At 33.6% G+C, this 15,020-nt stretch overlaps 1 protein-coding gene across 1 annotated transcript; it reads right to left on the bottom strand.

Annotated features, from left to right (window-relative positions):
• Positions 1-14: 14 nt before the first annotated feature.
• LOC134692220 (sodium-dependent glucose transporter 1-like) lies at positions 15-4,660 on the bottom strand. The gene is made up of 3 exons (XM_063552671.1): positions 4,550-4,660; positions 3,080-3,371; positions 15-1,054 (listed from the first exon to the last, which is right to left on the bottom strand). Exons 1-3 carry the CDS (start codon positions 4,658-4,660, stop codon positions 15-17), a joined length of 1,443 nt encoding a protein of 480 aa, XP_063408741.1.
• Between the last annotated feature and the right edge of the window lie 10,360 nt (positions 4,661-15,020).

Here is a 15,020-nt window from a genome sequence, read left to right on the forward strand (position 1 = left end):
GTCATACATGTATCTTATTCATCACTTTCTTCTTTCAAATCAGTATTGCTCTTATTATATCGTCCTTTAGAACCATGTGTAACTACAGCCATAAGGATCGTACAGAAAAACACCATTCCTCCACAAGCTAAAGTCTGATGTAGAAACATTTCGTATCCATAATTCTGATATAAATATCCAAGCAACCATCCATACACCATTGCACCAAATGCAGAACTGGTTACGATAAAAGCGATTGCCGTTCCTGTTAAATTGATAAAGTAGTTTCCCCATCCCATTCCACTGGGATATAAAGGAGATACAAACATGCCCAGGAATATGCTTAAAATCCACAACGCCTGCTTACTGTTTCGAGCGAATATCTCTAACAGTACTGTTGTTACCACTAAACCGAAGGATTCGAGTACGACTAAAATACGTACTGGTACATATCTACTGGTTATTAATCCTGCCAGTCTAGATAGTGTATAACTTATGGCAAAAGCAGTGTTCAGAATTGACCCATCGTCTCCCGAAAAATTCAGTTTATCTATGGAATAACTTCTGAGATACGTTTTAATGATTATCTCTCCTCCAATAGTATTGAAGAAATAAAAGAATAACAGTCCCATTATTTGTACACTGTACAAACGATTTCCACCGGTACATTTCTTTGGATCAATAAATTTAGCTAATTCTCGGATTTTGATTTTTCCTTTGACTGTTTTGATTGACACATGTATTATCCGTCTATAACAGAATTGATAGAAAACAAAAACAGTAGCTACTGATGCAACAATGATTGCAACAATAAGGTAGCCGGTTTTAATTCTCGAGACTTTCAAATACTGACTAATTGTTTCATTGTCATTTTTCAATGGGATATGTTGATCTGTAACATTTAGAATCTGTCCAATAGACGACGTTTCATTTGTACTATCAGGTGACAAGACTGCTAGAAAGGGATTGAGTATCAATGGCACTATAATTGCTCCGATCCCATATCCAAAATGTAGAACATGTAACGGTCCTGTTGCTTTTTCTTTCCACAGACCAATTAAAATGGTTTGACCAGCTATAAAAAAAAATGAAGCAATTTTATAAAGTTATACTTTTATTATTGTTCTCGGCAATGGTTAGAAAATTGTTTTCAAATATCGAAACAAGTAATTACAACTAAATCAAAAACGTTGTAAAATCGTCTTATCAGGATAACATATTTAGGCCTCAAGGAATGCATACCGGTACTAAATACAGCGACAGATATCGTCACATCATTCACCTATCGGGCAAATCATTCACCTATCGGGCAAATCATTCACTTATCTGTCACATAATTCGTATATCGGGCAAATAATTTACCTATCTGTCACACAATTTGATTATCAGCACATCATTCACCTTTATATCGGGCATTTCATTCACCTAATCATCACATCATACATCTCACATAATTCGCCTTTATGAACCACCATTCACCTATTGGTCACATAATTCGCCTATCGGGCACATCATTCACATATAGGGCACACAATTCGACTTTCGGTCACATGATTCCACTATCGTGCACATCATTCACTTATTGGTCACTTCATTCAACTAACGGACACATCATTCACTTATTGGTCACATTATTCACTTATTGGTCACATCATTCAACTAACGGAAACATCATTCACGTATTAGTCACTTCATTCAACTAACGGACACATCATTCACTTATTGGTCACATCATTCACTTATTGGTCACATCATTCAACTAACGGACACATCATTCACTTATTGGCCACTTCATTCCACTATCGGGCACATCATTTACTTATTGGTCAATTCATTCAACTAACGGACACATCATTCACTAATTGGTCACTTCATTCACTTGTTTGTCACATCTTTCACTTATTAGTCACATAATTCCACTATCGGGCACATCATTCACTTATTTGTTACATTATTCCACTATCGGGCATATCATTCACTTATTGGTCACTTCATTCAACTGACGGACACATCATTCACTTAATGGTCACATCATTCCACTATCGGGCACATCATTCACTTATTAGTCACTTTATTCAACTAACGGACACATCATTCACTTATTGGTCACATCATTCACTTATTTGTCACATCATTCACTTATTAGTCACATAATTCCACTATCGGGCACATCATTCACTTATTTGTTACATTATTCCACTATCGGGCATATCATTCACTTATTGGTCACTTCATTCAACTGACGGACACATCTTTCACTTATTGGTCACATCATTCGACTATCGGGCACATCATTCACTTATTGGTCACATCATTCGACTATCGGGCACATCATTCACCTACCAGTCACATCATTCGATTATCGGGCATATCATTCACTTATTTGTCACATAATTCGCCTATATGAAACTTCGACTTTCGGTCACATAATTCCACTATCGGGCATATCATTCACTAATTGGTCACTCCATTCAACTCACGGACACATCATTCACTTATTGGTCACATCATTCACTTATTGGTCACATCATTCGACTATCGGGCATATCATTCACTTATGGTCACATCATTCAACTATCGGAAACATCATTTACTTATTTGTCACATCATTCAATTATATGGTACATCATTCATCTACCAGTGACATCATTCCATTATCGGGTACATCATTCATCTACCAGTGACATCATTCCATTATCGGGCATATCATTCATTTGTTGGTCACATCACTCATCTATCGGTCAGATCATTCAGCTATTTGTCACAGTATTTGTCTATCGATCACACCAAGCACCTATCGGGCACATCATTCACCTTTCAGTCCGGAGCACCTTAATGCCTCCCTGGTTGTTTGTAGGGTTCTTTTTGCTTAATCTTTATAATTAGTTAAATTTGTAGTGTAGCTTGTATGTTTGTCCTTGTCATTTTCCATCTATGTTCGACTTATCATTGTTTAGTTTTCTATATTAGTTTCCAACCTTTCATTTGATTAAAATACTTAATACTAGTCTTCAAATCTTAAAATCGTTTATTCAAATTTTGTTTTTAAAACTTTTTGGATGTAAGGTCTTAAACACTTCTACTTTACTTATCTACTCACCTATATTTTGTAAACCTGCGCACATGCCCCTAACACAAAATAACGCCCACAGTACCCCAAACAAGGGTGTATACGGAGTAAGTAGTGTAGCCAATGCAGATACAGATAAGCATAAAGCAACCATTAGGTCACAGTATCCGCCAAATCTATCTACCAACGGCCCACCTAAAACTGCTAATATAATATAGCCTACACTAGACCCAACCATCGCACGTGCCATTACTTCATAGTTTGAATTAGTTAGAATAATCAGATCTTTTAAAGTTGTACCAGTTAGTTCTTGTTCTAGACCCTAAAATGATAACAAATTAATACTCGATGGAATTGTTCGTATCTGTAATAATCAAAGTTTCTATCAAAAACTTCATTAAGGAGCACGAATGTAGCTGTTTTACGCGTTAAGTGTGGCGCTAAAAACGCTTCCGTATTTTCAGATTTTGTCTTGCTGATGATTTTTGAAATTCTTAGTTTTTCTAAATCTGTTATAGGTCTAAAAGGCAATATGCCAAATGATTTTGTATACATATGATACACAATTGGTACATTTGAGAAAACCCTTTAATCCTTAAAATTATCTACAAAAATATCATGAGAAAGTATAGAATGCAACAGTATTAAAATCAAACAGAACATCAAGTTGTGTTTATAGTTGTTGCTTATTGGTTAAAGAGGAATAATAAGTTTAAGATTTTTTTTGTTACGGGCAACGACCGAATTATAATGCTTTCTTAGTCTACATAAAAAAGATGTGGTATGATTGCCAATGAGACAACTATCCACAAAAGACCAAAATGACACAAAAATTAACAACTATAGGTCACCGTACGGCCTTCAACAATGAGCAAAGCCCATACCGCATAGTCAGCTATAAAAAGCCCCGATAGGACAATGTGAAACAATTCAAACGAGAAAACTAACGGCCTTATCTATGTAAAAAAATGAACGAAAAACAAATATGTAACACATAAACAAACGACAACCACTGAATTACAGGCTCCTGACTTGGGACAGGCACATACATAAATAATGTGGCGGGGTTAAACATGTTAGCGGGATCCCAACCCTCCCCCTTACCTGGGTTAGTTGGTTTATAAGGTCTATGAAAATTTTGTACACCGGTAACTTCGTCAAACAAAGATTTAAAAAATAATAATGGTAAATGTTGTGAGAACATAAGAAATTGAATCGTTTTTAATTTTTCCTTATGTGTGTTTCCGTGTGACAGTTTTATTCTCTAAAACTGATGTTGTCATGTATAACAAGAGTTGCATCCCGTACATCATGGATATAAATGTTTCAGAACTCCAACTGAATTTGTTGTAGAAATGAGTTTATCGAACTGCAAAATAAAAGGAAAGAAAACGGCAAAACCTCTTTTTCATGAGTGTAAATATTACTGTTGATCATTATCATTATATTTTTACTTTTGACTAAATAAATCATTTCCTCATATTCATTTTGTATACCTACCAATGCAAACATTGAACATATCAGAAATAAAGTTTTGACTGTCTTTTCTCTTTGGGTATATTCTTGTGACTCCAAATTGTCTTTTGTATGCCTCATTTCCATGTCATTCATCTAGATATAGATAAAAGCGTTTGATAAGTTACATGACTGTATGAAAATATTTTACGTAATTATTATTAATTATTAATGAATTTTTATTAAAACAAATTAAGCAATTAAATTAACCCTTACGCATTCAAAGTAACATGTGTATTGTCGAATTACTCATTGAAAAACTTTTGCATTGAGTTGGTACATTATAGTACAGTTTGCTGATATTTAAAAGCTAATATATGCTTTTGTGTATACTTCATAAGAAAAAGAAACTAAAGCATTAGCATGAACGCGAAGAATATCGAGACAATAAGTCGACAAAAGGATAGATGCATTATTTAGGTATTGTCAAAAGGCATTAATGGTATCCCCTTTTCTCTTCGTTACTTATAAAAGTGAGAATGGAAATGGGGAAGGTGTCAAAGAGACAACAACCCGACCATAGGAAAAACAACAGCAGAAGGTCACCCACAGGTCTTCAATGTAGTGAGAAATTCCCGCACCCGGAATCGTCCTTTAGCTGAGCCCTAAACAAATGTATACTAGTTCAGTGATAATGAACGCCATAATAATTTCCAAATTGTACACAAGAAACTAAAATTATAATAATATAAGACTAATAAAGGCCAGAGGCTCCTGACTTGAAACAGGCGCAAAAAAATGCGGCAGGGTTGAACATGTTTGTGAGATCTCAACCCTCCCTCTATACCTCTAGCCAATGTAGAAAAGTAAACCCATTACAATATGTCTTTTTTTATTTTTCGTTGGGTATTTTCTAGAGGAAAACCAGCAATTAAAAGCCATTATTTTTTTCACATATCATTGAGTCAGACTTTATTGATTTTTCGTTGAGTGTTTTCTAGAGGAAAACCAGCAATTAAAACATATTATTTTTTAACATATCATTTAATCATCATCGTATATATAAGCAATTGTAGAAATATCAAGCAGCCGATTTCCAAAAAGAGGAAATAAAAAAATCGAGGCAATACACCTGAATCAAAATTTTCTGTAAAATTAGTGTTTTCAAATGTTGAAATATTAAAAAAATCAGGGTTTCTTTCTAACCCAAGGTATATATTGCGCAAGTCTTATTTTGCAAACATTTTTGAAGTGTCTGTTTTTAATGGTCTTTAATTTTTAAATTGCCTTTAAAATGATCTTATTTACCAGTTAATGAGTCTAAGAAAGGCAAATCACGTGTCTGGTGTGCAAAAAATTAAGCCTGGTATATTCGATAAATTTCTATTAACTTAGAACTCTATGCTAGTTCAATGCCTATTCCAGCTAACACACAATATATCTTTGTTTGATAAACGATATCTTTGTTTTCGGTGTTGACATGCATATCAATTATTTGGTCATTTTAATACATTTCCTGTTACATAACTTTGAATTTTTTGAAAAACTAAGGATTTTCTTATCCCAGGAAAAGATCACCTTAGCCGTATTTTGCACAACCTTTTGGAATTTTGGGTCATCAATGCTCTTCAAGTTTGTACTTGTTTGGCTTTATAATTATTTAGATCTGAGCGTCACTGATGAGTCTTATGTAGACAAAACGCGCGTCTGGCATACTAAATGATAATCCTGGTACCTTTGATAACTATTTGTACCAATAATTACACATCTATCGTATTTCGTTTCACGATGATTAAAAGGAGTAGGTCCAGTAAGACCCTTTTTTAGTCCCAAAAAATAACAGTTTTACAAAATTGTTAAAATATTAACTTTTAGTTATTTATTAGAAAGTAAAATGCTTCTGCTACATAGATATGGGCTGTTTTTGACAAATCAGTGTACATATACATGTATTGGGTGTTAGCATCATAAAGTCATGCTAAAGTACTGAAATCTTCACAATTTTAGCATTTTTGTTAAATTTAAGAAGGTTTTGGTCTTAAATGAAAGTGGCCACATTGGTGTTCATTCTTAATATTGAAATGTAAGTGGTATCTAATGATTATACATTACATAACATATATAAAGGTTGAGGATGAACACGGATGCGGCCACTTTCATTTTTGACAAAAACAATCTGAAAAGTGGTATTGTTTTGCAGATCTGATAGATTTTTCACAATTAAGCTAGAATCGGAGCGTTTTCAATGAGTGAATTAGTCAAAATCTTTCACATAAACTAATTGAATAAATTAAAATGGACATTGTAGAATTTAAAAATCTTTCGTCAGATGAAGCTGGAATTTGAGGTTAAAATCGACCATTACTGGACCTTCTCCTTTGGTTAATCAGGTACTGTTTTCAGTAACGGATCATTTTGTCTGCTTACACATTGTCAAACACAGTTCGCCGAAGTCAAATGAAGTATCGATTCTAATTTTTTGCTGAATACATAAGAAGACATTTAACAAGTACCTAGTGTGTGAAGCAGTGTTTTAGTGCCTTAATTACACGAAGTTAAAAACATAGGTTTAAAAATAGGATGGTTAGTAAGACCGAGTGTATATCAGTATCTTATCAAACCAACACCTTAAACATGTTAAAAGAATTGATATATTTTGGCACATCTTTAGCTGAATTCAGAATTAAACAAAATATGCGTCTTTATGTACATGATTTATCCCCCTTTTCCCAGGAAATGACAAATATTCGCATAACTAAGAAATCATTTGGCCTATTTGTACATGTGCTGTAACAAATTAAAACTTAAAAAGAAAGAACCCAAACGATGAAAAAAATGTTTTCAGACCCCCCACAGAGTTTAGACTCGATCTTATCTGTTTAAGCTTTGTTTCTATTAACTGCTTCATGATGCAATTATTATTTGTCTATCGGGGATTACAAATTTCATAAATAAATACTTACCGTAGTGGTATTTTTCCTTTTAAATTTTAAAGATGTTGAATTTTAAGCACTACTTAAATTAACCTGACTGATATCACACATAATCATTGATCATATTTTGGTATCTATCTTAGTAAGTATTCTACATCGTTCTTGAAGTACATTTATGTATAGGTCATGTAAAAGTTATACGATTTGGTTAATCAATTGACGCTTGAACATTCTTATCTTATAGAATAACAAATTGTAAACTTTTATTACTGAAACCCTTGCTTCTGTACTAAAAGAAAAAGTGATATATAAAGTATACTAAACTAGCTAAATATACAGATATTAAAAGAAAAATATTAAACTTTTCGGCATCAAGTTTCCGCTCAGATGATAGCCTATAAGCATGCTACGTATATAAATAGTTATCAAAGGTACCAGGATTATAATTTAGTACGCCAGACGCGCGTTTCGTTTACATAAGACTTATCAGTGACGCTAATATCAAAATATTTATAAAGCCAAACAAGTACAAAGCTGAAGAGCATTGAGGATCCAAAATTCCAATAAGTTGTGCCAAATACGACTAAGGTAATGCCTGGGATAAGAAAATCGTTAGTTTTTCAAAAACATTCAAAGTTTTGTAAAAGGAAAGAAATAAAAAAAGTGACATCAACTGAAAATTTAAAAATAAACACGGTTTCAATCAATTATAACGTAACAACAACTAAACTTGGAATCCTGATGACCAATCAAACAACATAGATACAAAGTTGGAATACAGGTGTTTAGTCAATTTGACAAGCTTTGAAAACTCATCAAATATGTTGATTCAGTACGCCAGACGTCCGTTTCGACCACACCAAACTCACCAGGGGCGACCACACCAAACCAGTCGGAAGACAAACCAAAAGTTCCGAAGGGTTGCAGAAAATACAGTAAAGGCAATCTAAAAAATATTGATAAACAGACGGTGAATAGTATGGACGTTAACTATCAGAATTGCATGCATATGCACTTCAAAATAAAACAAATGTATGCATGGCACTATTAGAACTGCATAGAGGGTCAGATATAAACTACACACCCGGAACTATTAGAAATGGCAGAACGTCATAATAGAAACTGCACATCATTAGAACTGACTGGACGGCACTATCGGATCTGCATACATATCACCATCGATCACCACAGCAAATACGGCCCTTATAGAACTGGCTGGACGGTTCTATCAGAACTGTACACACTGCACTACCGGAACTGCCCACATCGCACTATCGGAACTGTGTACCCCACACTGTCAGAACTGTACACATGGCTCGATCGGAACTGTGTACACCACACTGCCAGAACTGTTCCCATTGCACTATCGTAACTGTGTGCACCACACTGTCGGAACTGTACACATTGCACTTTTGGAACTGTATATACAGGACAGTCGTCACTACATGTAATGAAAGGTAATGTCAGTATCGCATGCACGGTGTCATGTAATCCAAATTGTTTACTAGTACCACTGGGTCGATACCTCTGCTGGTGGGCTATCAGTCTCTGGGAGTATCATCAGCTCAGTACTCAGTACTTCGGTACTGACATGATTTAACAAACTTAACAAAAATTGTCCGTTTATAAATTTTGACATTATAAAGAAACTAAGGTTTCAACTCCTTCAGGCATAGTTGGCTTTAGATGAATTTGGTTATCTATTTTAAGTAATTTTGATATATAACTCTTCAACGGTTTCGGTACTTATACATCTATGGATTTCAAATGTTTGGCTTTGAGCGTTCCTGATGAAGGTAAATCCAGAAAAGCGATTCGGATGCAAGAAATCATTAAATGGGTTGTTTTCAATATTTTACACCACTGGGTCGATACCTCTGCTGGTGGACTATCAGTCCCTGAGGGTATCAACTCTCTCAGGCAAAGTTGAATGTAGAAGAAATTGACTATTTACTTTAAGTAATTTTGACATATAACTCTCCAACAGTTTCGGTACTTATACATCTTCGGATTTCAAATGTTTGGCTTTGAGCGTTCCTGGTGAAGGTAAATCCAGAAAAGCGATTCGGACACAAGACATAATTAAACGTATCGTTTCAATATTTCATATGTGATGTTAGATATAATACTTTGACATTGAATATTTTTTTATTTGATATTCACAAAAGTATAGGTTCTAACTTTGACAACTTTGACAACTATTTTGTCACTAAGACATATTACATAGTACGTGTAATAAGAAGAGATAACAGATCATCTGCAATCCAGTGTAAACGACAAACGTATGACTTGATCTCATGGATTTAGTTTTTGTAGTCATAAGGGATTTCTTAATCACGTTTATCTCTATTACTGTACCAAATTCGTCATCACTGTTATTCGCTCACGATATTAAATTTATAAATAGGTCTACCGAACGTGCGTAGCTTCTGCTTTAAATTCAATTCAATAATGCAGCGCAAATGACAACAATTAAAAGTCCCAATCAAATATGAATTTAAAGGCATAAAAATCAAAACAAACATTTGATAACGAAAGGCGAAAAATTGCGAAGGCACAGTCAAACTCATATTAAATCAAAAATAAGCTGACACCGCCATTACTAAAAAAAGAAAAAAACACCAACAAACAAAAGTACACAAAACACAATGTGGAAAACTCCAAACTTAGCAACAAAAATCCCTCCAATAACAGGGGGAAGGATCTCAGGTGCTTCTGACGGATACGCAGATTGTGCTCCACATATGATCTCATATGTCACATGTTCATGTTAGTAAAAAACCAATATTAAGTCTTAATCGGACCATATGTGAAACAGATATTCCATAATGGTCAACACATTTGTAAAAGCGTTCACAAAATTTACAAAGAGATGATTTTAACTGCACTACCTGAAACTCTTGATTTCATATTTAACTTGTGAGCAGCAACCCTTTGTCAGCTAAATAATTATAGGAAAAACAAGTCATGGGATATCGTTTTTGAACTGGAAGGTATATAATACTCTTTATACAGGCGTTGCAATAATCTTGTTACATAGAAATGGGAAAATAACATCTTGGAAGCTGAAATCATCTCTTTAGTCGAAAACTTTTTATCCTACCGACTTTCATGGTAAAGTATTAGGTGTAAGTCAATAGATGAGTCAGACATAACTGTATCTGTTGTACTCTTACTTTCAGGTTCGATAGGATGGGTGCGTTCTAAATAGTCACAAAGTTTTAAAATAATTAATGAGAGAACACTATCTATATATCGGACAGTAAGTTAAGGGATACTGCAATATGGATACAGGAATTAAAAAAGAAGACGATTGACTCAGTTGAATCCAATTGGGATGCCGATTGTTAGTTGAAAGACATGTCGCCAAAACCTAACAACTATATTATCAATCAAAAAATCAAGTGCTTCTTTTACAATAAAGGATCTTTCTCTTTTCTTAAATCAAATACTGCTGAGGCAATCTTTGAATGAAGTTGAAAACGTGAGACCACGAATTGGTCGAATGATATGGTATGTCTGTAAACAGACTCACAAGCAACATAAATATGTATATGCATGTTTTACGCTTTATAATCTAAAAATATAAAGAAAGCATCAAATCTTTAAATTTAAAGATAATGTCATGTTCCCTTCTGTGATACTTTGACTTAGTTTTTTGTCTGCATGAAGGAAGATGCTGGCATAGACAGGACACGCTCGCATTGTCAACGCCCCTCTATTCACTCAGAATAGAGTCTTGAAATTTCGTCAAGGGTTATTTTCCCTCATTTGTATATTTTATTTGGATTTATGGGATTAAAATATCAGTTAACTACTGTTTTCTATCTTGTAAAGTTGATATGTACTATTAGTAATTGAATCGCAACATTGTTTGCTAATTGCAAATCAAACATGCACACAGTATTAAGTAAAATCAAAGAATAATCTGTTCAGATTCCAAATATACTATGATAACGGTTTCATTTCATTCTACAAACTTTTATCTTGTAAAACATCAGTCTTGAAAAGATGACTCGTTGATTCAGTAATATACAAAGTATAACATTGTAATATGTCAATAACATGTTTATGGTGATGCTTATTTATTGTATTTGCGTTAGGCGTTAAACAACCGCCAATCAATCAGTTATTTATGGAGTCATTGAAGAAAGAAGTTTGTTTTGTGTTCATACCAGCTAAGTGTTATGTAAACGTGTTGTTATGTTTGACCTAAAAATGATGATTATATAAGATTTAATTGATTGTTGGTTGCTTTACGCCGCATAATCAAAAAAAGTTTATATCGCGGCGAGGATTTGATTATATAAGATAGAAGTGTGTTTACATGTATGTGCGGTTTCCAATTGCTTTTTTTTATTATATAAGATAAAAGTAAATTTAGGAAACCGCACATACATGTAAACACACTTTGATTAACCGTGAGTGAAAATTTACTTGCTTTATTAGACATATTTATGTTTGATCTTCCATTTAGCTTGAAAAATGAACAATTATATACAGTTTATATCACTAAGCAGTAAAGGGACACATTATCCTTATGCAATCATGATAAACTAGTTCAAGTCAGAAAAGTTTATAAAACTTATTAAATCAGCGATTAGGAGCTTGAAATGTCCCCTTGAATTTTCTTACTTGTCGATAGCTAATAAAGGCAACACTAGTTTATCGCGAAAGTCATAAATCGATTGGGAGAAAAGAAATCCTGGTTACAAATTAAAAGAAAGGTAAACACATCGCCTAAAAGAGGAAAAAACTGAAACAGCAGAAAAACGTAAGTGCAACAAAAAACCAAAACGACATTGTAACACACACAAAAGCGATCTATAAGATAAAAACTGCCAATTTCAATGAATAATATTAAAAACGGGAGAGTTGGTACCCACCAAAACATTAAGATGATACAAGCAGTAAAAACATCATAAAGAAAATATACTTAAATATACATTGTAATCTTATGGCGATAAGTTGAACTAGATACCCAATCTCTTTCTCCATCTGATTCGATTTCTGAATAAAATAGGGACGAAAGATACCAAAGGGACAGTCAAACTCGTGAATCAAAAATACAATGACAACGCCATAGCTAAAAATGAAAACAGACAAACAGACAAACAATAGTATGCATGACACAACATATAAAACTAAAGAATAAGCAACACGAAACCATCAAAAACTAGGGGTGATCTCAGGTGATCTGGCAGGGTAAGCAGATCCTGCTCCACATGTGGTACCCGTCATGTTGCTCATGTTATAAAAAAACCGGTAAATAAACCGGTAGGTCACATTCATGAAAAGAAAGGGGGTTGTAGTTAAGACGTAAGGAACATTTCCGATATCATCTGTAAATATGGCTCGATGGGGGAGAGTGCCAATGCGATGTTAAATCTTTGGACCTAATCTGTAGACATTGTTTTCTAAACATATGACATACTTTAAATATTTGTCGTTGTTTAATTTCATAATATTATCCAGTGAAATATTGCAATTCGTTATCGGTCGTTATAGAATTAAGATTGATTTTATCAGAAAATTTTACGTCTGCAAATTAAACGTATTGTTTGTTTGCTATGGTCACCGAAACTATAACTTCAGTAAGAATTCTATACGACTGTCGTACAAGTGAGAGATTGATCAGGGTTTAATACTAGTTTTTCTAAGTAAGAAAATGTCTGAACTAAGTCAAGAATGTGACAGTTGTATTCCATTTGTTTGAAATGCCTGAGCTTTTGATCCTTACATTTATTACAGGACTGTATGTTCTGAATTTTTCTTTGAGTCTGTATATTTGCTCTTCTAATAATGAGACAGACAGGGCGGCCTAAAATGTGGTTAAATTAATTTTATATAGGTCATCAAAGAACTATAAAGTTATATAACATGTATACATAACATGTCAGCTTAGGTAGTTTACAACAAGGTTAATGGATAACTATATATCACTTAGTTTGGAAAGTGAAATACCTGTAAATAATGAAAATTTATTAAATAATATAGTTTTGAAATCAGATACTCATTTGTTTGGGGGATGTTTTTTTTTAGGGGGATGGGTTTTTGGTTTGGTTTTAATGGAAGGATATTCAGGCTTTGGGTTTTAATACACCTACTCATCTCTGTTGGCAAATATAGGTTTCTACAATTGTTCGTCTTTAGCTGTTGCTAAATAAACACATTTTAGGAAAGGTTCTTTTGGATAATTACTAAGCTGTATTTGGCAACACGATTCGGAGTTTGGCATCCTCAATGCTCTTCAACTCCGAACATTATTTGGACTTTTAACCTTGTTTGATTCGAGCGTCACTGATAAATAATCGAAAATTTATATTATCCGTAGTAAAAAGTAGGTACTATGAAAAAAGTGGATCTTTGACTGTCAATGGATTCCTAATTCATGGAAAATACGGCCTAAGTGTACAGTATTGTATATAATTGTTTATAGCGACCTATTTGATAGATAAAAAGCTAAAATTCCTTAACTCATGGTCTATAAGCCATTTTTTCCTTCTTTGTTACATATTTGTATGTGTTTGTAGTTATTAAGATTGTAAAACAATGTTGACTGCTGTAATTTGGACAATGATACCTATTTTGTCTGTTTGTTATGTTCACGCATCATTGTCAATATATGAAATTTGATGCGACTGTCAGACAAGTGAGAGGTTTAGTTAGATATAAAACCAGGTTCAATTCACCATTTTCTATATATAAGAAAATGTCTTGACCAAGTCAGGAATATGACAGTTATTATCTATTTGTTTGATGTGTTGGAGTATTTGAGTTTGCCGTTTGATTAGGGTTCTCCATTTCGAATATTCATTGAAGTTCTGTATTTTTGAAATTTTACGTTTTATACCTAGTTAGTTGCTGAACATCTGCAGTATTAATCATCGCAAATATTTGATAACTTATATCAAGTGTTTATTCACACAGTTACAAGATTTTAACATATTTATTTAGAGACACTCATCGTTGGAAACAGACCAAATATGACCATCAGGTTCGTTTTGATTTTGGTCCCATATTGATGTGGATGTTCTATTTCCTGTTATGTGCATGATTAATGATATTTGAACATCACTAAATTGCTTCTATTTGGGACAGACATATTTTTTAAACTACATAGTTTCTTAAGAATGATTCGCAATGAAAAATTGATAAGTGAAATAACAACGGATACCAAACGTACTATTTCAGCAAAGCTGGAAAACTTAACTATCGATATCAAGCAACAAGGAAAACATGCACGATTGAAACAATTATGACATATGATACTGTTTCAACCAATCATCTTTGATATGAAAGCATGGCAGGACAACGTTTATGATACATAAACCATGTATATGATCGATCTTTCAATACATTACAAAAGCAAACAGACTGACGACCACTTATATATTGTGTCATTTTTTCAATTTAACGAACCACTCAGCGATTATTTGCTGGATCGAACGAAATTACAACTTCAGAAGTGGTAATGTAGGATACTTCGGTGCTATGTGACATCTGTCTTAAACCATGATATTTCATTTAACTAATGCTTTTACAAAAGGGATTAATAACTAGAACATGTAAAAGTGACAGAT

This window comes from Mytilus trossulus, chromosome 12, assembly GCF_036588685.1.
Source record: "Mytilus trossulus isolate FHL-02 chromosome 12, PNRI_Mtr1.1.1.hap1, whole genome shotgun sequence".
In the NCBI taxonomy this organism is placed as follows: Eukaryota; Metazoa; Mollusca; class Bivalvia; order Mytilida; family Mytilidae; genus Mytilus; species Mytilus trossulus.